The sequence below is a fragment of the Perca flavescens genome, chromosome 10, assembly GCF_004354835.1.
Source record: "Perca flavescens isolate YP-PL-M2 chromosome 10, PFLA_1.0, whole genome shotgun sequence".
NCBI lineage: Eukaryota > Metazoa > Chordata > Actinopteri > Perciformes > Percidae > Perca > Perca flavescens.
This window is the reverse complement of record NC_041340.1, coordinates 799,064-824,582: the sequence shown is the minus strand read 5'-3', so window position 1 is coordinate 824,582 and position 25,519 is coordinate 799,064. Positions and strand designations below refer to the sequence as shown.

The 25,519-nt window shown below is 42.9% G+C and overlaps 1 protein-coding gene and 1 long non-coding RNA gene across 2 annotated transcripts in view; both read left to right on the top strand.

Moving 5' to 3' along the window:
* Positions 1-1,016, top strand: part of LOC114563075 (uncharacterized) — a 1,509-nt gene extending 493 nt beyond the window's left edge. Inside the window, exon 2 of the long non-coding RNA XR_003693571.1 lies at positions 947-1,016. This is a non-coding gene — a long non-coding RNA (uncharacterized LOC114563075). The remainder of the gene's footprint in view (positions 1-946) is intronic.
* Positions 1,017-1,054: 38 nt separating this feature from the next.
* matr3l1.2 (matrin 3-like 1.2) lies at positions 1,055-23,013 on the top strand. The gene is made up of 22 exons (XM_028590146.1): positions 1,055-1,920; positions 3,776-3,837; positions 3,925-3,963; positions 5,292-5,389; positions 6,527-6,573; positions 7,054-7,170; positions 9,333-9,458; positions 10,285-10,461; positions 10,844-10,968; positions 12,678-13,011; positions 13,733-13,957; positions 14,809-14,905; positions 15,080-15,096; positions 15,541-15,663; positions 16,397-16,525; positions 17,109-17,237; positions 17,410-17,540; positions 17,705-17,873; positions 17,907-18,011; positions 18,556-18,679; positions 19,616-19,731; positions 22,605-23,013. Exons 1-22 carry the CDS (start codon positions 1,138-1,140, stop codon positions 22,665-22,667), a joined length of 3,336 nt encoding a protein of 1,111 aa, XP_028445947.1. The 5' UTR covers positions 1,055-1,137; the 3' UTR covers positions 22,668-23,013.
* Positions 23,014-25,519: the final 2,506 nt, after the last annotated feature.

The following is a 25,519-nucleotide window of genomic DNA, read 5'->3' as shown; positions in this document are numbered from 1 at the left end:
ATACACTCCTTTGTAACCATATCCGAATAAGAAAACACGTTAAACGTTTTTGTTTGACTTTTAAAGTTAAGAATTGGGTGATATTAAGAGAGCTAGCGCCGTTAGCTTAGCTGCTAGCACAACACAGCCACAGGTCGCGTGTTTCTGTTGTCCTCCATTCAGAACGTTTCACTGTGAAAATACCAAAGGTGGGAAGTAACTTAAGTACATTTACTCAAGTACAAATCCAAGGTACTTGTACGTTACTTGAATACTTTCAAGTTCTGCTCCTTTTTATATACACCTCTACATCTCAGAGGTGAATATTGAACTTTTTACTGTTACATGATTACTTGACAGCTTTAGTTACTTTTAAGATGACAGTATTTCTGGTATTAGTACTTTTCCTGCAGTGAAGGATCTGGATACTTCTTCCACTTTAAAAAAAATACTATTTTTTTTATAGCTGGTTCAGCATCATGTCTTTATTTAAAAAAAAAAAAAGCAATGCTAAACGTTGTATTTCGGTCTAGTCCTCCTCCTTTTCTAACTGTAATTGGACATTCTTTTATCTCCACATTTTTAACAAACACTGATTCAAACAGAAGCTTGTTTTATTAATCACATATCTTTGATATTTCCCCCCCTGGTTCTCAGAGTTTCTCATTTGTCAAAGAGGATGTTTCCATCACACTCTCTGTCTACATCATTTTCTCCCTCCTGGTCTGAGGTGAAATTTCACTCTTTAGAGCCTTTTTCTGTCTCCTTTCCTAGCTTTCTTTAATTGCCCTCTCATGTCCCAGTAATCCCAGCGTACGTACCATCCTCCCAGGCTGACTGGTAACCAGTCATTTTCTTTCATTTTGCTGTACATGCTCCTGTGGCTCAGTGCCTCTCTGCTGGCTTCTGTTGTTCTCAGTAGCGGCAGCGTCTGAAGAGTGTCTCTACCTTCATTTTGTTTCAGCAGAAATAAAACCCCAAGAAGAGGAGTTCCCCTTCACACTTTTGCACAAGACTGACATTAACTTCTCCAATCCTTAAAAAAAAAAAATACAGACACTTTTTTTTTGGGGGTTGCCTGCGTCTTTCTTTATCTTGACTTGCCTGTACGGTAGCGTACTGAAACGGAAAGAGACGCAGCGTCCCTTTTGTGGCGTCATGTCCCAGAAGTCGCAGTCAGACGGCAGTCAGAAACACTTCGCCGTGGGTCGGGGGCTCCTCGCCGCCGCAGAGACCTTGAACTTCAGCATGAGCGAGCAGCGATCCGGCCGGCAGATGGGGGGCATGTCCTCAGGTGTGGGGGTGGGCGGCGGTGGCATGGAGGGCCAGGATGGTGGCGCCCAGATGTCCCGGCGTGGCAGCGGAGGAGGCGGCAGCCACATTAGCAACACCATGAAGCTGTTTGCCAGTTTGGGGCTGTCGCCCTCCGACCTGGACTCTCTGGCGGAAATCCCCGAGGAGGACATCAGCGTGGAGACGCTGCCGCGCATCCTCATGCAGTTAAAAAGCCGCAAGGGAGACGCAGGAGAGCGGCGCGGGGGGTCCATGTCCTCTGACGCCGGGTATCGAGGAGGCAGGGACAGCTGGGACGACGGGCACATGGGCAGGATGGGCGGCTCTTCACTGGGTCCCAGTTCAGCCCGGGCCCAGTCATCTGGAGACTTTGGGTACGGTTCCCTGCAGGACAGCTCTCCCAGCCGGGGCTACGGCTTAAATTACAGCAGCGGTGGGTCTGGGAGCCGAGACAGACCCTTCTCTGAGCTGTCCCGCCGAGATTCCTACAGCGGCCTCGGCATGGGCACGCCGGCGTCCGACCCCGCCTTTATGCAGAGGAGAAAGGGCTCCCCGTCAAACGGAAAAGTCCAAGACTTCTTGGGAGTCATGCCCCCCATGTTCCCCCACGTGTGCTCTCTTTGTGACTTTGACGTTCACTCCACCATGGTGAGTACCGTGCAGCCTCCTTCCTCTCTTCTTCTCGGGTTAATGTTTCAGTTCAGACGCCTGAGCGCAGTCTTCTGTCCACTTCAGACAGTGACAGGTGTTAATCATGCCTCGTGCTCCCAGTCACTGAAGGTCCAGTTTGCATCATGTAATTTCCTTGTTTTAAGTCACCTGACAGCATGTCTTCATTTCTTACACCAACACCTGAAGCTCTGCAGCACTGTACAGTCAGATGTGGGTCTCTTCGACCACAGCAGTCCCAAAACGTGCCAGTTAAGAGAGGCAATGCCCTAAAAATATTCTTTGTAAATCTTTACGATCATTCCCTGAAAGAACCGAGCAGGCCTGCCTTGTTGCACCGTCCAAATTGTCTTCAAAACTTGACATTTTCAGCGTGTAGCTCGCTTGCTACAATTTTGTTGTTGTTGCTGTTTCCCAAATGTCAGACTTTTATCCTGGACATGTACTTCTGTTGATCCAGACTAGTCGTCAGCCAAACATCTTAAAGTAGTAGTTCATTCATGTGATTATCTTTTCCCCTTCATGTCAACGTCCTCCAGTTAGATAATGCATTCATGTTGTTCATCATATGTGGCACCTGGAAGTTTAAACCGAAAGATGTCAAAATAAAATTCTACTTTATTGTACACACGCGCTGCATTGCAGAGGCAGAATTTAGTCTGGTAAGTCTTCCTAGACCAATCACAATCTGTTGACAGAGAGAGAGAGAGGGGAAGGGACATAGAGCGAGGAACAGACAGAGAGATGAAAGGACAGTGAGAGAGAGAGAAACACAAGGAGACAGAGAGAGGGAGAGATAGACAGAGAGAGACACAGTCGGCCTTGTCTTAAAGGAACACGCCGACTTATTGGGAATTTAGCTTATTCACCGTAACCCCCAGAGTTAGACAAGTCCATACATACCCTTCTCATCTCTGTGCGTGCTGTAATGCTGTCTGACGGCTCCAGCGGCATCAGACCAGCACAGATCCTGCAGGTGAATGGTTCCAGTAATCCTACTGCTCCCAATAAGTGACAAAAAAACGCCAACATGTTCCTATTAACATGTTGTGATTTATAGAGTCACAGCGTGTACAAAAAACAACGTAACATGAGACACAGCCGCCTTCTAACTGTAAACAAACTGGGAACTATATTCTCAGGCGGAAGAATATAGTACTTGGGCGGAGTGATATGCTCGCAGCAAGCCTGTCTGAGAATATAGTTCCCGGTTTGTTTACTGTTAGAAGACGGCTGTGTCTCATGTTACGTTGTTTTTTGTACACGCTGTGACTCTATAAATCCCAACATGTAAATAGGAACATGTTGGAGTTATTTTGTCACAATTGGGAGCAGTAGGATTACTGGAACCATTCACCTGCAGGATCTGTGCTGGGCTAAGCTAATGTTGGAACCGTCAGACAGTGTTACAGCACTCACGGAGATGAGAAGGGTATGTATCCACTTGTCTTACTCTGGGGGTTACGGTGAATAAGCTAAATTCCCAATAAGTCGGCGTGTTCCTTTAACAACTCATTTTGTATAAGTTTATTTGCAGACGGCTGAGTCCGAACGAGCTGATGATTAATGAAGACAGAATGACTAAAATAACGACTAATCGTTGCAGCTTTGTATTTACTGTATTTCCAGCTGGATGGAAATAGTCACAGTCCCATTTGAGGTAAAAACAGAGTCCCAGTTTTCATAAGGCAGACCCTTCACAGAGCTCAGGAACCGACACAGTCAGGAGAAGAATCTGGACTTTTTTTTTTGGCTGGTCCTCTCCGAGTTGACTAACTTGACCGTGGGAGGAGCTGCTTGGTGAACGTCCCTAATTCTGTGTTTGAATCTGTAGGAGTGGAATCAGCACATCAATGGACTTCGACATGCTGAAAAAGGACGCCAGCTGCTCGACATGTGAGTCACGGACGCACTTTGAACGCCACAAAGACGCTTGTGCTTTTTTTGTGGAGATGTAACGTTGTTGGTAAATGTTTGTTTTAGGTATCCGGAGTGGGACCCTGGTATGTCCTCAGGCAGAAGGTAAGAAACACTGACTCTGAGTCAGTTTATTAAACAGTCTTTTTTAGATTGGGGTAAACTTAAACCGTAGAGAAAAAAAACCAAACCATAACAGGTAGAGCATTCATTCTTTCTGCAGCAGGAAGATTAGGCTTCTGTCTTTGGCTTCATCACGTTGTACACTCACCATGATGTCATCACGTTACGGGATGGCCGCTGTAAAACTGCCTGACACCATTTCTATTCCAGATGAAACTATGAATGTGTTTTTATATACAGTACAGGCCAAAAGTTTGGACACACCTTCTCATTCAATGCGTTTCCTTTTTATTTTCATGACTATTTACATTGTAGATTCTCACTGAAGGCATCAAAACTATGAATGAACACATATGGAATTATGTACTTAACAAAAAAGTGTGAAATAACTGAAAACATGTCTTATATTTTAGATTCTTCAAAGTAGCCACCCTTTGCTTTTTTTGATAACTCTGCAAACCCTTGGTGTTCTCTCAATGAGCTTCATGAGGTAGTCACCTGAAATGGTTTTACCTTCACAGGTGTGCCTTGTCAGGGTTCATTAGTGGAATTATTTCCCTATTAATAAAAAAACAAAGGGTGGCTACTTTGAAGAATCTAAAATATAAGACATGTTTTCAGTTATTTCACACTTCTTTGTTAAGTACATAATTCCATATGTGTTCATTCATAGTTTTGATGCCTTCAGTGAGAATCTACAATGTAAATAGTCATGAAAATAAAAAGGAAACACATTGAATGAGAAGGTGTGTCCTAACTTTTGGCCTGTACTGTAGAAAAATTAAAAAATGGTGTTACTACATTTTTATTAATTTCTTATTTTTGACATTTTATTACTTTTATTAATTATTATAGTTAATTAACTTACTCTATATAAGCTTTTTGCTTAGGTTGTACTGATTTTAGGGATCTGGAACATTTGGACAATAAGCAAACCTACTAATATAGCCAATTGTTCTTGTTCTGGCTCTGCAAAGCTGTGTTTCCACCAAACATTTTCGGCAAAGTACCCACAGAACACACACACACACACAGGGAGAGACACACACACACACGCTACAATTACCCCAGGTTTACCCCAGGTTTACCCCACTCATCGTGTCTCTTTCTATTGGGGAGAGAATCTCTTTGTGACGGGCGTAGAAATACACGTCCAGTATGAAAGGCCATGGACTTTATGATTCCATTTTTGGATAATTCAAATGAAAATCAACTTCAAATCGAAATATAATTATTTATTTTTTAAATCCAGCCACAATTATGACCACATTGACCACATTTCCCATAAGTGACCAGTTTTTTTGTTTTAGTTCGGGAATTCTGGACACCCCCAACATGTCTGCAGGGCTGCTGGGAGCTGCCCCGATGTCCATGTCTCAGACGGGAGGGGGCATGTCCTCCAGCTGGGGTAAGAGACCGCACATCAGCATCATTATTATTGAATAAACGTGTCTTACCTGTTTCTGTACTTTGTTACATCACAACACTGGTAACAGGAAGGATGGAACGGTATGAAAACTTAACCATCACGGTTATAGTGACCAAAATGATCCCGGTTTTCGGTATTATCGCTGTGCGAAGAGTGTTCGATATGTTCAGAAAGCATTGATAGGCCTACACAAGCTGAAATCGTTTCAGAAAGTGTAACAGTGTTTATTATATTACAAACATATAGGCAAAACCTTTTCAATAGTGCAACTTTTAACATCAAATGAACAAGGGTTCAGCATGTAAACAGCTATTTGTCATGAACATTTCCAGTAGTGCAGGTTTTAAATTATACAAATACAAACCTTCAAGCTAAGACATAAAGAATAACGTGAACGTATGTATTTTAATAGTTACAAATTTTTATATTAATATTCTGTAATTTCTGTTTTAATTTTAAAAGTCTAACCAGGGACAGGGGTTGCAAATTAGTCATGGCTATAAACTTGTATGCATGGCATCTACTTTGTATTTTTATAAAGCAATGTTCTATGCATTTGTCCCTGTCAAATAAACATTAAATTAATTAAATTAAATCAAAGAATGAAATGAAAACCGGTAATGGTCATTGTCAGGATTTTTATCGTGGTTTACCGTTACACCCCTAGGTAGCAGGAGATGAATATAGAAATAAGCATAGACAGTATATATATATATATATATATATATATATATATATATATATATATATATATATATATATATATATATATATAATGGACCAGCAGACCCCGTGTCTCTGGTCTGAGACCAGTGGAGGATATCAGAAGTCTCTTTCCCGGTGCTGGCTGAGTGTTACTGAGCTTGAAGATGTAGATGTGACGTGAGCAACGTGTCTGAAAGTGTGAAGTCTTCTGGTAGCTGTGCCGAGAGAAATTTCAATCATTCCTCAGATGTAAAGTTATTCTCTGTCAAAATGAATGGGAGTCAATGGGATGCTAACGGGAGGTGATGGCTTGGTAACAACAAAATGGCGCCATAGGAGCTACGGGTTGTGGAGAGAGACTTACTCCCTTGGTTAGAAGTGATGCTAACATGTAGCGTGTTTGTGTCTCAGGAGGAAGTTCTGGTCCGTCGGGGAAGAACCAGCTGGGACAAAATAAGGTCAGTTTGTTGTCTTAACGTTACCACGGTAATTATGTCGTTTTATAGCTGCTGTCGTATCAGCGTAAAAGGGACAAAAAAGCCTCAGATTATTTTGTTAGTTGAAAGAAAATATCAGCAGAAAACTTCACTTTAAACTGTCATGTGTTGCTAGTATTCTTTTTTTTAATGCTTTTATATTCAATTAAATGTTCAATGTGTTCTATAAAAAAAGTTTTTTTATACTAAAACACTTATATCTGTTTATTCATCACCATATTCAACAACGTTATGGCATATTTTCCTCACATGGTGCAGCCCTAGTAGCTGCTGTAATGTGTGAAATGTTGTGTGTGTGTGTGTGTGTGTGTGTGTGTGTGTGTGTGTGTGTGTGTGTGTGTGTGTGTGTGTGTGTGTGTGTGTGTGTGTGTGTGTGTGTGTGTGTGTGTGTGTGTGTGTGTGTGTGTGTGTGTGTGTGTGTGTGTGTGTGTGTGTCTGCAGCTGAGAAGCAGAGTGGTGGTGGTGAAGTACGACAGGAAGCCGCTCAGCAACAAGACTCTGTTTGCCTTCACCGAGCCGTTTGGCCGCCTGCGGGAGCACCTGGTCCTCAAGAACAAGGTGCACCTTTTACCTCCAAACGTTGTATTTACTTGACTTTACCAGGTCAATCCCTATTTACATTCTGGATCTCTTTTACAAGGGAGTCCTGGCCGAGACGGCAGCTCTAAAAAGTTTCACACAAAACGAGAAAAGAAAGGCCTTTCCGTGCGGTCAAAATGGTGGAAAAAATGGGAAGACACAAAGCTAACGATATGTCTGACGTCACATCTGCAGCAAGCATTTAGTTACCAAGCCAAACATCCAAATGTCAGTTTTAATCTAACTATGTCTGTAAGTTAAAGTGAGGCAGTCAACATTGATATATTTGGTCAAAAATGTGGTGATATGATTTATATTTTTTATTTTTATTTTTTTTCTTCATATTACCCAGCTCTTTACAGTCTAAACAAACCGGGCATGTTTTTAAATCTGTCCGTTCATGTGTCAAACCAGACATACAGGAGGACCACAGGGCAGCTGGATACTTTCAGCTAAAACGTATTTCAAAATAAAACACCCAGCTTCATGGAGATTTTGGTCGTCTTGACTTCTGGAAAGAGGTTTAACAAACTGAGTCTATCCCTGATCTCAGAGTTGATTTACCCTGAGATGGAAACTCTGAGTTTTCGGTTCCAGAACAGCTGATATGAGTTGGTTCAATCAACTCTGAGATCAGGGTTAGACTAGTAGCTGAGCAGACACAAAGCAGAGAGGGCGACTCGGCAGTTGGCTAACTTGTTGCTCTCTACTGATATAAGTTTTAGGCTACCAAATATGCATGCAGGCTGAAGTTCAGCCGTGCCATTTTATCATTTTCACTCTATAAAACAGAAGGAAACTCTGCTAGCTGCTAGGCTAATGTCCAATGGTAAACACTGCAGCTGTAACGTTAATGTGTCTACCTCAGCTGAGAATGGAGAAATGCCTTTGCCTTTCCTCCTGTGGAAAACTCCCTGCTGGACTGATGAGCCTACGTCACTCCTCGGACTCACGCACATGCGCAACTTTGCCTTTTCCTTTTGTAGTTCGCTGCGGACATGAGTACAGCTGCTTCTAAAGTTGCACATTACTTGTATAAAGCTTCTGTTGTGTTGCCGTGTGTGTTATTGAGAGCATAAGTGCACGATTTTATGTATTGGGTTTTATCTTTGTTTGTTTAGTCAACATGACCATATTTCTCTTTATTAAAGTTCAGGATAGCATGCTCATGTCTACGCTAATGCTAAGAACTTACTGCAAAATATATCATTCAGAAACAATAGTTAATACTTTGATGCATGGATCCATGTTCGTACGGTGTTGTACATTTGTTCATTACAATCCTGCTGAGGATTAGTTCAACTGTTGCTCTCGCGATAGTGTTGCTAATTTAATTGTTGAAGCACATTTCACATCACACGCTATCACATGACTATTGGACCTGAATGCTATATATATAATTCAATTTGTGGTCTTAGAGTGCCATCTAGTGGCCAATAGATATAACAACACAATGAAACCTATATTCTTTACTACTTCGGATTATATTGTTTTCCATTACTATCCAGTTTTATTTGGTTGTTTGCACAGCAACTAATTATTGCATAGCAATTATGTATATTGCAGAGTGATTTGTTCCTTATTGCTCTTTTAATCTGTACGTATGTGCATTCATTATGTACAGGTTATATTTACATATTCTGTATTTCCTTATTTTACAGAAAACCACACACACACATACTATTGCAAGCAACAAGCACTTTATTCACTGCTGGATTTGGATGTCAATAACTCCTACCGTAATACACCGTAGGAAAGGCTAAGACATTTCTCCGATACAAGATATTACACAGGTACTCTCGCATATGGGCCTAATAGTCGAAACGAATGGAACGTTATTATGTATCTTGGGACATTGCGCTCCCCAACTCGCCAAAGTTCGGATTTGCTCCATCTTTTGATAAGTTTTGTTTAGAAAACCTTGAATCCATGTAAGACACAATGTCATCAGACACAACGTGCACGCATGTGCAGGCCAGTGTTTTTATTTTTTTTGCGCTGAGACGAGTTCAAACCCGGTGGGGTAACCGTCCCAGACCTACACATGGATATTCGCGGCGCTTTCCGCGCCTGTTGTGTTTTGGCTGTTAGTCAGCTGTATCTTCTTTGTCGTCATGCTGTTGTGTGTTTGTCTCCGTCAGGCCTTCTTAGAGATGAACAGTCACGAGGAGGCTCTGGACATGGTCAACTACTACCAGCAGCACCAGGCTGCTCTGTACGGCAAACCCATCACCTTCTACCTGTCCAAGAGACTGCTGGTCATCGAGGTAACTGCTGCCGTCCTCGCTTTCCCTGCCCATCCAATTTAGTACTTTTTAGTAGGGCTGCCACCTCTTAGTCGATTAGTCGACTAATCGGTCGTTTTGGTCTTACTCGACTGAGATTTCTATAGTCGATTAGTCATTTCTTATGCTTATTCATGCTTAATTACTCATTTCCAAGAAACTCATGAGCACATTTATGGTAAACACAAGATTTAAAGTGGTGCTTTTGCAGGATTAATTGTGGAGAAACTCAGTTTTACAGATGGTTAATTAACTACATTTATATTGTGCTTTTCTAGTCTTAACCACGACTCAGGAGCACAGCTCTGTCAATTAAATCAACTAATCGATTAGTCGACAAAATCCTATAAGTGTTAGTGGACTAAGAATTTCTTTAGTCGAGGACAGACCTACTTTTTAGGAACCGACCAAATTGCCTCTTTAAGGCTGATTTATGGTTCTGTGGAGGCTCCATGCAGAGCTTTCTCCGTAGCTATGTGTTTGTGTGTGTGTGCATGTGTGCATAGAAATATTGTACTTTATACTCCACTACATTACTCTGACAGCTTTAGTAACTAGTTACTTTACACATTAAGACTTCTGCTGTCCAGCTGAAATGATTAGAAGGAAAGTTGATTGACTGTTTGGATTGTTTCCACTTTCTAAAATGGGAGAATTCTTCTTTACTTTTAATACATTTTCCTGATGATACTTACACAGTTTTACTCAAGTAAATGTCCTGAATACTTCTTACACACACAGACACACAGAGGAATTTTCATGTATCTGAATACTTCTTCCAACGCTGTATTCTTCATTCGTCCGTCAGAAAGATGATCGGCAGAGAGACATGGCGATGGACGGACCGGTCCGGGACGTAAAGGGCCGCGGCAGCCAGGTGGTTTTCTTCTCCAACATGCCCCGAGAGACGGAGAAGAAGAAGGAGCTGCTGACCATCGCCGGACGCTTCGGCGTCGTGGAGAAACACCTGTTCCTCACCGACCAGGTAAACACAGACCATTGCTCCGATTCTCCACTCGGACACGCACCGTACCACACCGGGAACGTCTCAGAAGCTGAGCGTCTTGCTGCCCGACTCGCAGATCATAGTCTCTTCAAGAACTTTATAGATCAGGTGTTTATTAAATTAGGATCTACCGTCCACACTCGTGTATGTCCTCCAGCTGTTCGGAGCAGTTTGAGATTGTTTCTAAGCCTGTCACAATGGACGATAAATTGTCCCAGAAAGTATTGCGATAAACGATAATATTGTCGTTCTGAGACCATTTTCATCTAATATAATGATAATGGCATAATAAGGCATAAGGCGATTAATTGATTTATTGCATTTTGCGGCAGGCCTAATTGTGTCTCTGTTTGTCCTTCAGGCGTTCGTCCAGCTGGGAACTCCGGAGGACGCCGAAATGTTGGTGAAGTATTACAGCGTGAACCCGCTCACCATCCGAGGGAGATCCATCCGCCTCAACATCTGCGCCAAGTACAAGACTCTGAAGTGAGTCAAGGCCATTTCATAGTCGTGTGTAGAATCAAAGGTGTAGCTCCTGCAGACCCCTCTGCGTCTACACCGGACAGTAAACCGTAGCCTGACTTCACCTCTCCTTCTCCATAAACAACATGAGATCAAGGATAGGGCTGCTCCCTCTTAGTCGATTAGTCGACTAAACGGTGGTTTTGGTCTTAGTCAACTTAGATCTCTTTAGTCCATTAGTCATGTCTGATGCTGTTTTCATGCTGAATGACTTATTTCCAAGAAACGTACGAGAACATCTCTGGTAAACACAAGAATTAAAGTGATGCTTTTAGCACGACTCTTTGTGGAGAAACTCAGATTTACAGATCTGTCGATTAAATCAACTAATCGATTAGTCGATACAATTGAATGAGTGTTAGTCGACTAAGGATTTAATGAGTCGAGCACCCCACTAATCAAGGAGAGGGTTAACTTCTGCTGCTCCAGATGTCCCACCATGGTCAGATAGAACAGGGGAGACTCTTTGTTTCTCTCACTAGGACTCAAGAGTCACTACTCACTCTCAAGATAATCACCATCACTCTCTCACTTCTCCCTCGCTTTATCAACCACTCACACACACACACACACGCGCTCTCAACACACCAGCGCACAAGTATTATATTTGAACACTGATGTGAGTCTTCCGAAAACGTGATACCTGAGATCATTTGTACCATCAGCTGTTGGGTTTCTCAATAAACTATAGATCATCTGCCATCCCTTCCCATTTCACAGCATATATTTGTCATCTTTTTAAGTGTAGTGTACACATGTATTTATGTTTTTATCAATTTACTATTTTAGGTTTTATGTGCTTTTTTTGTGCTAATGTTTGTGTTTTAGGGCTGCTCCCTCTTAGTCGATTAGTCGACTAATCGGTCGTTTTGGTCTTAGTCAACTTAGATTTCTTTAGTCCATTAGTCATGTTTGATGCTTTTGTTTAATGCCTCATTTTCAAGAAATGTAAGAGCAAATCTCTGGTAAACACAAGAATTAAGGGTTGACATTTGACTTAATAGATATCACCGTGAAACCTACTTTGATTAAGGCAATTTTTTGTTATTTTACACGTTTTCTGAAATGTGTTTTAAATATGCAAAGGAGGCGTTATCTTATTCAATATATGCATCTTTTTGCATGACTCTTTGCGGAGAAACTCAGATTTACAGATCTGTCGATTAAATCAACTAATCGATTAGTCGATACAAGTGAATGAGTGTTAGTCGACTATAGAGCTGGGCGATTTTCTTTTTTTTTTTTATAAAAAACTCTTTACGATTCGATCCCCCCCCTTCCATTTAAAACAAAATTACTGCAAACTGTAAATATAGTTTAAAAATATATATTTATTGTATTTAATTAAAGTGCATCAACATAAACAAAATTGCAAAGGCAAACCCTTTCTCTAAGTGAAAAGTCACTGTGCAGTGTGCAACAAAGATTGTTAAACATCCAAATTATTTATAATGTATTTGGATTTTAAAAAAATCGAAATTTTTTTTTTATAAATATGAATCGATTTGACCTACCAACTCGATTTTTAAATCAAATCGATTTTTTTCCCAGCCCTAGTCGACTAAGAATTCCTTCAGTCGAACACAGCCCTGATGTGTTGGCTACATGTTGTGAACTAAATTGCCCCTTGGGGACATTAAAGACATTTCAACTTCAACTGTGTTTTGTTTCAGCGTGAAACGGGGCCAAGGTGAAGACGGCCGGGGCCAGCGGAGCGGAGGGGCGAACGCCTCGTCGTCTTCCTCCAGCGGCTCGGGAACCAGAGCTTCCTCCAACCCGCCCAGGAACTCCTCGTCCAGAACCAGAAGCAGAGAGGAGAGGAAGAAAGAGGAGGAGAACAAACCCAAACCTGCAGAGGAAGAGGAGGAAGAGGAAGAGGTGTCGGGAGTGATGGAGGGAGAGGACGCAGCCGAGGAACAAGAGGAAGAAGTGAAAGATGCAGACGCAGAGACGGAGGAGCCGGAGAGAGACGAGTCTGTGAAGGAAACGGCGGAGGAGTCTGAGGAGGTGAGGAAACGTAAACATGAAGCCGTGATGACCGGAAGGAGAGATCTCACATTTCACTTTGATAAGAGTCCAACATGTTTACAGATCAGGGGGTTTGGATTAGAAAGAAAAGAATCAAGTACACAGAAATCTAAAAATGAAACTGTTTTCAAATATAAAATACACTCACACAGACTCACACTCCTACACACACACACACAAACATACACACAGAGACTCACACTCAAACACACACACACACAGACTCGCACACACACAGAGACTCGCACAGACTCTCTCTCTCACACACACACAGACACACACAGAGGCACACACACACACACACACACACACACACACACACACACACACAGAGAGACTCACACTCAAACACATACAGACTCAAACACACACACACACACACACAGAGACTCACACACAGACTCTCTCTCACACAGACTCTCTCTCACACACACACAGAGAGACACACACAGAGGCATGCACAGAGACAAACACACCACACACACATACACACACACACAGACAGAGACTCACACACACACACACACACACACATAGATAGAGACAAGCCAGCACTCCAGTGTACCTTCAGCCTTTCAACAAACAGCATTCCCACATTCTCTAATAAGTTTGCCTTTAAAAGCCACTGGACCTCATCACAGAACATGAAGTAACTGGCTGATTAGTATATTAATGCGACACATTTAACGTGTATATGCAGGTTCCTGACGCCGATGACGTCACTGATGACACACCGGCAGATGTGGGCGGGGCTGAATGTGACGTCACCCAGGAGGCGGAGTCAGAGGGACAGAAAGAACCGGCTGAAACCGAAGCGCCGGCAGAAACCGAAGCGCCGGCTGAAGAACACGAGACCAAAGAAGAGCCGAGTGCAGAACCGGGAGAGAGTTCAGAGGCAGCGGAGGGAGATCTGCCCGACGACGAGGTAATACTTTGTTTTCATTTATATTAGTTTTTCAGGCAAGTCATTAAGGTTCTTATTTACAACGGTGGCCTGACAAGTGCCAACGCCACTCAGGGAAAGGGATGGAGAGCTAGAAGATAAAATAAATTAGACACACACACACGAAAATAAATGACTCAAACTGTAGCTGGGCAATATATTTATATTATATTGATATCGTGATATGAGACTAGATATCGTCTTAGATTTTGAATATTGTGATATGACATAAATGTCTTTTCCTGGTTTTAAAGGCTGCATTACAGTAAAGTGATTTACTTTTCTGAACTTACCAGACTGTTCTAGCTGTTCTATTATTCACCTTTACCCACTTAGACATTATATCCACATTACTGATGATTATTGATCTAAAATCTAAGTGTGTAAATATTTTGTGAAAGCACCAATAGTCAACACTACAATATTGTTGGCTTATCGAGGTATTTGGTGAAAAATATTGTGATATTTGATTTTCTCCTGATCGCCCAGCCCCTAAGTCAAACTAATCAATGATCGATTATCAAAACAGTTGGCGATTAATTTAATAGTTAACAACTTATCGATTCATCTTTGCACCTCTAGCGTTTACTGTGTTAATGGACTGAGGATGGGAGGAGGATTCGGTGTTCGGTTTCAGCAGAATCTTAAACCAGTGGATTCAGTATTTGTCCAAACACCAAAAATCTGGATTCGGTGCATCCCTAGTTTCTCTCTTAATACTGGACCAATGTCAAAGATTGTTGTTCCCATCAGTCACTTTAGACACAGAAACATAGGGGAAATTAGCCTGTGAACCGTTCCTATCCTGTTGAAACGTTGTTGTTGTTGTTCAGTTTGATCCCAGATTCCTGGAGAACATGGAGGACTTTGTGACGTTGGACGAACTGGCAGAGGACGAGGACGAAGAACACGGAGAGTCTGACACCATCGGTGCGTGATTATTTCCTCCAGAACAAGATCTACTATCAGTTACAGTCACGGGGGACATTAAAGATGCTATGGATCAGTCAATAATGAGCTTTTATTTTATAGAATTGGGATGATAGAAGCTGTTCCATGAGCCATGAGTTAAAATGAATCCTGTTTGTCTCTTTTTCTCTGCAGACAACTCGAGGAAAGGGGTACGTATCTGTTTTCTCTTTCCCTTCTAATCTCTCTGTGTCCTCCTCTTGTTCACAACTCAGAAACATGAACAATCACACAGGAAATACACAACAGACATCCATACAGAGTCCTAGAAATCAGACAAAAGAGGCTGCAGAACTTTGTGTGTGTCTGTCTGTCTACACACGCAGAGACAGACGCGCACAGACACACATGCTGAGACACACACGTGACACGCACAGACACACACACACACACAAGCTGAGACACAGGTGCACACACACATACATGTGACACGCAGACAGACACATACAGAGAGAGACACACAAACACGCATTAAAACACTTAAATAATAATTGGTATAATAATCCAGAAGTGATTTAAATATTTCTCTAGTGCACAAAGAGAATGATTGTGTATGTCGGCTGATGTTTCCTCTTCTTCTTCTTCTTCTTCTTCAGGGTATGAGGGTGGTCAACGTGGTCGGCTTCAGACGAGGTTACAACTTTCTCAACGAGCTGCTGGGACTCGCCAAACCTTTTGGGATAGTGGTCAAACATCTGGTGCTGGACCTAAGACCTGAGGTACAGCGGCCGCCACACGCTCCAAGTTTGATTACAAAGCAAAGTGTGAAAACGTCCCGGGAGCTCAAGCCTCGCGTAAAGCTCACGTAAAGCCCGCACAGCGTCGATACGTGGCTGATCAAACGCCTCGCCGTTCATATCAGACACGTATTTCTCCACACAAAGAGATCCTTCTCTGTCTGTCTGTCTGACTCTCTCTCACTACCTATCTCTCTCTGATAGAAAGAGACAGGATGAGTGGGGTAAACTGTGTGTGTGTGTGTGGCTGTGTGTGTGTGTGGCTGTGTGTGTGTGTGGCTGTGGCTGTGTGTGTGGCTGTGTGTGTGTGGCTGTGTGTGTGTGTGGCTGTGGGAAGTCAAGACCACCAAAATCACCATGAACCTAAGTGATCGCGCAAGATATAGAGGAGACGCCAAAATGATCCCTCCACAGTATGAACAGACAAAGTGGATAACATGGGCGGCAGAATGAAAATTGGCTTCACTACACAGCTATACGCGTCACTTATAGGTTCATTTTCACTGATACAGTCTAAGATACAGACATTCATAATGGTTACACATATAGTCGGAGCTTTAGCCGTATTTCTGACTAATAAGTTGACGCTGTGATCTGTTTTCCTACTATATACACTTCTAATAAACTTCTAAACAAAGCAGGATTTAAAGTGAAGCCAAACTGTAACCATGTCTTTGTGTGTGTGTGTGTGTGTGTCTGTCCCCCTCCTGATCAGGCGTACCTTCAGTTTGCCACCGAAGAAGAAGCGCGAGCGATGGCCAAATTTTACAACGGGAACATCAAGGCGTCGGTGTGTGGCCGCCCGGTGAGGGTCAGCCACTCCATGAGCTACCCAACCATCCAGGTAAACCTGCTCCTTTCTCTCCTTCCTTTACATCTTTCTTTAATTCCTTTCCTTTCTCTCCTGTCTTACTTACTTGCCTGCCTTATTCCTCTCTATTCTACCACTCATTTCCCTCACTGACTCCCTGTTTCCCTTCTTCTTTCCTTTCTCTCCTTCTTTTGTTTGCCATATTCTTTATTTCATTACTTTAATTTTCTCTACTTTCTTACCTTGTTATTCTCTTCTCTGTTCTACCACTCCTTTCCTGACTCCCTATTTCCCTTTTTCCTTTTTTTATCCCCTCACTTTCTTTCCTTTTTTCTGTTTACCTACTTGTGCGAGCATGCGTGTGTGCGCCTGTGTGTGTGTGTGTGTGTGTGTGTGTGTGTGTGTGTGTGTGCGTGCCTGTCTGTCTGTGCCTTGATAGTGTGTGTGTGTGTGTGTGTGCGCGCGCGCGCGTGCGTGCCTGTCCGTGCCTGTGTGTTGATAATGTTTGTGTGTGTGTATGTGCTGATCATGTTTGTGTGTGTGCTAATGTGTGTGTGTGTGTGTGTGTGTGTGTGTGTGTGTGTGCTGATCATGTTTCTCTGTGTGTGTTGTCCAGTGCGGCTCCAGCAGGGTGGTGTACATCGGCCAGCTCCCCAACATCAAATACTCAGACGACGCCATCCTGAAACTGGCCGAGCCGTTCGGGAGAGTCAAGAAGTATTTCCTCAACAGGCTCAAGAGAGAGGTACAGAACCAGAACCAGAACCAGGACCTACTGAGTCCTGCACACTCTCCGCTGTCTGTCGGATGTTTGTGACCCTTTGTGCAGAGATTTAAAGGGACAGAAAAGCTTGAGAACCAGTGCTTTAAAGTGTGTGTGTGCGTGTCTGTGTGTGTGTGTGTGTGTGTGTCGTCAGTGTTTCATCGAGATGGACCGAGCCGAGGACGCGGAGAAGATGGCCGAAGATTACAAAGTGGATCCGCCAAAGTTCAACGGGAAACGCCTGACAGTCTACGTCAGCCGGAAGTACCGGCAGCTCAAACACGGGTGAGTTCTAGATATTACCTAAAACGTCATAACGATTGGTGATGCTTTAGGTGTTTTTTACGAGGGTTTTTGTTGGTATTTTGTTTGGTTTCTGTCAGTTTTTTCAGCATTTTTCAACTCTAACATGTTTAAAGTCTAACAGTTGTAACTGTGGTTGGTTTCAGACATCGCTGCCCGTCCGTAGCCAAGAGAGAGAACAGCAGCTCGTCTCCTCAACTCTCCCAACTTCCTGAAGAGCCTCCGGCCAAGAAACCCAAAGAGGAGGAGAAGCCTGGAGAGGAAGAAGAGAAGGAAGAGGTGAAGGAGGAGAGGGAGGAGAAACCGAGGGAGGAGGAAGAGAGGAAGGAGGAGCCAACGGAGGAGAAGAAAGAGGAAGAGAAGCGAGAGAGTTGTGAAGACGAGAAGAGAGAAGAAGAAAACTCGGCGGAGAAGATTCCAGAAGTTTGCGACGAGAAGAAGAGTGGCGAGGACGTGAGTAGAGTCTCCTGCTCTCCGATTGGTCGCTTCATATGAGACCAGCTTCTCATTGGTCAGACAGCTGCTATCTCGGCGTTTTGTCTTTTTTTTTTTTTTTTTTTTTTTCGCATTTTATTCTATTTTGTTTGTTTGCGGATTTCTTTCAAGATTTTTTGTAGTCTTCACTGTCAGAGGTGTTGTCACACAAACACACGTTACACACAGACACACACACATACTACTCCAGTTTGGAATAATAGATGCATATTGATAAGCAGAATATTTATTATTATTATTATTATAATGTTACCTTTTCTTTATGTTTATGATGTACAGTATGACATCACTAAAGAATTTGAAGACAGTTTTTCCAACCTTTTTTTTCTTTTCTTTTCAAAAGGTTTTTGTAGCTTTTTTTTTTGTGTGGTGTTTTTTTGTCGAGTGGAAGTATTTCGGTCTTATCGCCGCTCAGCTCTTCTGTGATTGGCTGCAGCTGATTGGCTGTGAGTCCCTCTGATGTGATTGAAAGCTAACTGCTCTGTCTCCTCTGGTTCTGCAGGACGAGGAGAAGATGGAGACATCGACCAATCAGAACGGACCGCCGGATGCCCCCCCAGCGGCGGGAAACAAACCCAGCGTGGCGTCTCTGCCGCTGCCCCCCCATGACCCTGACACCCCCATAGGTGAGGAAACCGTAATTCTTAAATTTTTTGTCACGCTTATTTTGAAACTTTTTGTCAGTGTCATTTGTCACTTTTTTGTCACTTTGTATCTACATAGTAGATAGTAGTTTATGTCATCTGCAAATTTCTGTCTCTGTGCGAACGTTTACAGACACTGACAACATTATGGGATGGATCCCTACAGAGATAGACCTTTTAGTTAAAGAGTAAGATCCTTTTTAGTTTAACAGCCCCGAAATCACCATCACCAAACCCACCAGACTCCATGTAAATAATCAGGACTTTTAGTGTGTATAGAGCCAGCATATCTCCACCAGACTCCATGTAAATAATCAGGACTTTTAGCGTGTATAGAGCCAGCATATCTCCACATGTAAATGGGTGAATTAAGGTTTTATTTCAACCAAACCAGAGTGGTGATTGTTGGAACAGTGGAAAGATGAACCAAGACGGCTTTTGGTAGTTTTATTCATTTCTGTCCACTTTGAATGAAGTGTGTTTTACGATGATAAAAGTCCTGATTATTTACATGGAGTCTGGTGTAGTTTGGTGATGGTGGTTTTGGGGCTGTTTCATGTTAAACTAAAAGGATCTTACTCTTTAACTAAAAGGTCTATCTCTGTAGGGATCCATCCCATAATGTTGTCACACACTTAGAATAATAATCAGTCAGCGTCAGAGTCAGTCAGCAGCAACAACAGAACTATGTGGAATACAAGCTGCACAATTGTCCTATTAACTTACATTGTAGCTCGTTTCTGGTTTAATACTGGACCAGTTTCAGAGATCGTTGTTCCATCAGACACAGAAACCTGGAGACAGAGGGTCCAGGATGAAAGAAACATAGTTACCCTTTAACGGGCCGCCATCCTGCAGATGTTCTGTGAAGTTTAGTTCCTAAAGAAAGACGTTATCAATCCCGGTTTGTTTGTGCAGGTGTTGAACATGTGAAGATGGGTTATTACTGCCGCGTCTGCTTCCTGTTTTACTCCAACGAAGAGACGGCCAAGAAGACGCACTGCAGCAGCCAGGCGCACTACGACAAGCTGCAGGTCAGACAAACTTTTCTTCTTCTCAGTGAGTCTCAGGCTGGACTGAGACAAGCGGGCGTAACTTCAGGCTACACGCAGGGTTTTAAGTGTTAAAAAAGTCTTACATTTAACTAAGCTGTCTCCACACTCTGACACTTTTTGGCTAACGTTTTTATCAAATGATGTGTTCAAATACCAAGTAGTTTGGTCTAACTTGTCTTCTTCTCAGTGCTGAGCGTCTCAGGTGTTTGACACTCAGCTGGACTGAGATAAGATTGATTTCATTTATTTCATCTATAAAGACCAACGCACATTCATCAACATCACGGTAGATTAGTGATGGCGAGATGAAGCCTCGTGAAGCGTTGCAGCTGACGCCATCTGTCTAAAACGATAGGCGCTTCACAGGAAACTTCTGGGATTCCTCGACGCACGCTCTGAAGCCTCGGCAGTCGGCACAGAACGTAACATCACACGTGGAGGCCACAGGAAACAGCGAGACCTTAGTACGCGCTAAAATGTACAGACAAATAAATCAAGGAGACTCCATGAAGACAGCGTGCAGAGCGACAGGAAGCAGCGAGACCTTAGTAAAGATCACAGTCAGTACAGAAAGCCACGCTGCAACACACAGCATTATCAGATTAGACCTTTTCTTCAAACATGCGTAGCTCATTGTGGCAATAAACTCCTTTTCTGGTTCTGATTTTCCAAGTTTGTCTCCATCTGGGTCCAACGGGACCAATAGGGTTGGGTTTAGTCCAATACCAGTGCCTACTCTGTAGTTTTTAAACAGTTCCAGTGCAAAAAAAATAGTACCCTTTTATTTCCAGGGCCAAATTGAACACAATATTTTAAATCTAGTGTTGAAACTTAGTTAAACGATTTAGCATACATCCAGGACTTGTTATGAGTTTGACATGAAGCAGAAAGCCAGCAGACACAGAGTGGAAGTAAAGGAGTAAAGTAGCACATGTTGTCACACGCTGTTGAACGGCAACGCTGTTTGATAGCCTACTGATATTCAAGGTTTGCAGCTGGCATTAAATTACTAGACTTCCCCGAAGAGGAACGGCTGCTGTCGTCGTCGTCATCATCCTCATCATCCTCATCTGTGATGTCCACCACCACGCTGGCTGGGACTCTCGGCGAGGCCGACCCTGGCTGCTGCTGTTGAAGTGCTTGGCCTTGCTCAGCTTTAAATAAAGTCCATGTGTCTCCAGATCAAACTGGACGGGTTACCTCTAAAGATGTTCCGATACCAATACCAGTATCGGTGTCAACTCCGATACTGCCTAAAACGCTGGTATCGGTATCGGGAAGTACTGGAGTTTATGCACCAATCCGATACCACGTAATAAAGCCCTAAAGAAAATCTACATTAAAGTATTTTATTTGTTCTTTTTCCGTTAAAACCGACTGTCAAACTGGAGAATAAAAGAAAGTTGTACGACATTCATTGTTTGTGTTTGTTCATGTTTTACAAAGAGTTTAACTTGAGCCAGACAGACAACAAAGAAGAAATCATATCACATCCATACAGAGATAGTAGTATACAGCTGTTAAAACATAATAAAATATATGACCCACTGGTATCGGATCGGTACTCGGTATCGGCTGATGCGCAAGTTCAGGTATCGGAATCGGTATCAGGAAGCAAAAAATGGTATTGGGCCATCTCTAGTTACCTCCCTTGCATGACATTGGTTTAAGGCATCTGTTGCATGTCGCAGAGTCAGCATCCTTATAGCAGCTACACACTAACCCCACAATGGGCCGTCTGACAGTCTGGCGAGGTCGGTGACTCGAGTGTGTTCGGTGTGTACCGTTCATTTTGCCCGACCTGACATGTTCGGTCGGAGGCAGGGCAGTCAGGACTCACCCGGAAATGGTGAGCAGGATGAGCGTGACTAGAGTCTCTCAAAATCTGATGGAAATCCTTGAAGACAGAAATGAAATGAAGACTGATTCAGCAGCTGCACGGCCTGTTTCTCTCTTAAAATGTTTTCAGAAACACGTTTCAGTTAAGGCTGGGCGGTGTGGAGAAAATGAGATGTCACCATATTCTATTGATATCGATATTGTGGCGATATTCTAGGGTTGACAATTGGTGCTCTAGCAAAATATCTTCACACTTAGATTTTAGATAATCATCAGTAATGTGGATGTAATGACTAAGTGGGGAAAAGGCAAATAATAGAAAAAGTATAGTACAGAAAAGTACATCACTTTACTGTAATGCAGCCTTTAAAACCAGGAAAAGACACTTATGTCATATCACGATATTACGATATCCAAAATCTAAGACAATGTCTAGTCTCATATCACGATATCGATATAATATCCATATATTGCCCAGCCCTAGTTTCGGTGAACTATTTTAGTCCGATATGACATCATATTCTGAACAAGCTGCCAGACCCACGTGACTCGTTGGTCCAATCAGCTGCCGGTTTTCATTTATGGGCGACAATCTAGATTAGCTCCTCCTGCTGTTATGGAGACGTATTAGGTCTCGTCTCTTCGGTGTGTTCTGAGGAACTTTTTGGACCGACTCGGGGAGACTGATGAGTCCGACTGGCTGTACTGCCGATGGTCGGCCGTCTGCTCGCTGTGTAACGGCCTTTAGACGTCAAATGCAGCCAAACCTCGGAGCGTTTTGTGTTCGCCATCATTGATCCTCTCGCTATCAGTTCTGATCGTGTGCTGAGTAGCGGCACTGACGTCACGCAAGTTGACGCCGGAACACCAGGGGGCGGTAAAATAAAGTCAGGCACCAAAATGAGGCACCGAAGTCTCGTTACTACCGTTTACGTTAGAACAGGATGTTTCAGTACCCGACCCTAGTGACCAATCAGAGTAACCAGAGGTTTCCTCTTGCTTGTTTGTTTCAGAAACATCTGGAGAAGGAACAGAGCAAAGCAGAGAAGAAGAAAGGGAAGAAGACGGCCGGGTAAAAACACATAGGAAGAGTTTTTTTTTTATTGGACTTTGATTTGATCCATAAAATGTCAGAAAATCAGTAAATCAAATCATTCGTCTTCTCCGTCTGTAAATGTCTAATATTTGACCGACAACAATCTAAGAAAAATAGCAAATGAAAGAGTGGATTTTCAGAATAAAAGCTTGGATAAATGGAATAAGGATTTGATGAGTGATAAAGATTGATAATGGTTTCCGTTTGAAACTGATTAGGTTTTGTGTTTTGGACATTTTAAAGACGCACATTTGATAAACGACTGAAAATGTTTAATAACAGAATGATTAGAAATATTGTCTCCATCGATCCTGAGATAATCCCCCCCCTCCATTCAGGACTTTTAGTGGCTCACTGTGAAGCTTTGGTAGAGATACTGGAGCCACAGACTGAGACCTCCTTCACCCCGGCTGCGTGGCGTGTCCGTTTTTATTTGGGTTTCCATGGTAACAGGTTAGAGCGTGCACACTGCCTGCGTGACACGCACGTCTCAGGCGTGGCTCGAGCCGCGCCAAAAACGCGTGCATGCTAGGAATAGGACCGACGCCTATTTATCACGCGACACGCCTACGTGTTGGAAGCGTTTCCAGACAACATAGAATAGGAAAAGATGTTTATATGTCAATTAGACACAAATACATATTAATAAATGACATGTTAGGGAGGAGGGGGGCATTTCTGCCTTTATTGGATAGGAAAGCTGAGATATGAAGGGGGAGAGACACGCAGGAAAACCTTCACAGGTCGGATTCGAACCCTGGACCTTCTGCGTCGAGGAATAAACCTCTGCACATGTGCATCCGCTCTACCAGCTGAGCTAACCGGCCACGAATGTCTCGAGGTTTTGACATTAATGCAGATAATAATCAAATGTGTCACCTGTCAATCCAGAAGGAAATATTCTGGAGCCTATTTTGCAAACACCGAAAATGTAACCTGAGTTTTGTGTGTAACAGAAGTGTGTAGACATGATTCAGGACTCTGTAGGAACCCTAACCAGAAACACGCCGCACGCTGAAGCGCCGCGAGGAGCCGTGAAGCAGATCTCTTCTCATGTTATTCTATCCGTCCGGACACACCGGCTGCAAATGTTTGACCACAGGCAGGTTATCACATACAGGAAGACCAGAGGGCAGCTGCAGACTTCACAAAATAAAATACATTTCAAAATAAAACACCCAGGTACATGGGGATTTTGGTTGTCTTGACTAGACTAGATGGTCTACAGACACATGATCAGACAGACAGACACACACACACAGACACACACAGACACACACACAGAGCTGAGTGGGGAGGGTTGTGTGTCTGTGTGTGTATGAAGAGCCAGGCGCCATCAGACAGGACTCTCCTCTTCCCGTTCCTGGCGGTGCTTCAGCGTGCTGTCAGTCTATGAGGTCACATAGACGTGTGACTGTTTGATTAAAGGAAATCCTCTGGTTAGCCTAGCTTAGCATAAAGACTGAAACTCAGCTCAGTGTATCTAAGAACTCAGCGGATGGATACACTGCTGTTTGTCAAGAACTAGTTCCAACACAAACTGTTTTTCCTTACTTTTTTTAGATGTTTTTTGGGCATTTTAGGCCTTTATTTGTACAGGACAGTTTAGACTTGAAAGGGGGGGTGACATGCAGCAAAGGGCCGCAGGTTGGAGTCAAACCTAGAGGAGTAAACCTGTATGTATGGGTGCGCGCTCCACCAGGTGAGCTACCCGGGTTTTCCAATTTTGAATCTGGTGAAGCCAACGAGTGAATAGGAGTCTCTTTGGGTTTGAATGTTTGTTTATGTTGATGCATTATTTGGATGTTTTCTATATAAAAAATAAACCAGTTACCTCAAATATGAGTTTGTTTTGAATTCTCAAACTGCTTCATAGACAATGAAGATGCTGACTACACACACACACACACACACACACACACACACACACACACACACACACACACACACACACACACAGAAAGACGCACGCACACATCAGAGGCATGCACGTGCACACACAGACACATGCATGCACACAGAGACGCACACAGTCTCTCTCAGAGAGAGACATTTTTTTTATTCATTCCTTCAGAATACAGATATACAAATGATTATGCAAATGCTATTTTACACTGATTTTCATAAATAGTTGACGCAAATGTCAATCAGTAAATTTTCAAGTCACCAGCCGTTAGGGTGTAAGTCTACATTGAACAAACCACCCAATGAAAACAGGATTTTTTTCAAAAATAAAAAACTCAAAATGCACTGTTCCAAATGATTGTGAACCTGTTATAGGCTGTAAAGAAGTGAACATGGTCATTTGCTGAATTTGCAGCATTAGGAGGTCATATTTACTGAAATCCAAAGCTATTTCCATCCATACATCCATACACCCATCTGAACAGTTCCATGTTAACATAGGAGCCCTTCTTTGATGTCACATTCATAATTCTTGCATCCATTGAACCTGAGTTTATGGAGAGTTTCTGCTTGGATTTCTCTGCAGGATGTCAGAATAGCCCCCCACAGCTGCTGTTTGATGTGAACTGCCCCCCAACCTCATAGATCTTTTGCTTGAGGATACTCCAAAGGTTCTCAATAGGGTTGAGGTCAGGGGAGGATGGTTATTTATTTTTCTTTATAGTACGGGTGTAATGAAAAGAATATAAATTTTTAGACTCCTAGACTCTTATGAAGTTCATGGTATTACACACTCCTGTACAGTTGGTGGCGTAATGCTACAAACTAATACTAATCTGCCAGGGAGTGAGTCAGCAGTGTCACTGGCCGATGTGAGTCATATATATATATATATATTCTGTCTATGTGAGTCGAGCGCAGATTTGA

Coding starts and splice junctions, on each gene's coding strand:
- matr3l1.2 (XM_028590146.1), top strand. CDS start 1,138: ATGTCCCAGAAGTCGCAGTCAGACGGCAGTCAGAAACACTTCGCCGTG. Junction 10,462..10,843: donor ACCTGTTCCTCACCGACCAG/GTAAACACAGAC, acceptor TTTGTCCTTCAG/GCGTTCGTCCAGCTGGGAAC. Junction 17,238..17,409: donor TCAACAGGCTCAAGAGAGAG/GTACAGAACCAG, acceptor GTGTGTCGTCAG/TGTTTCATCGAGATGGACCG.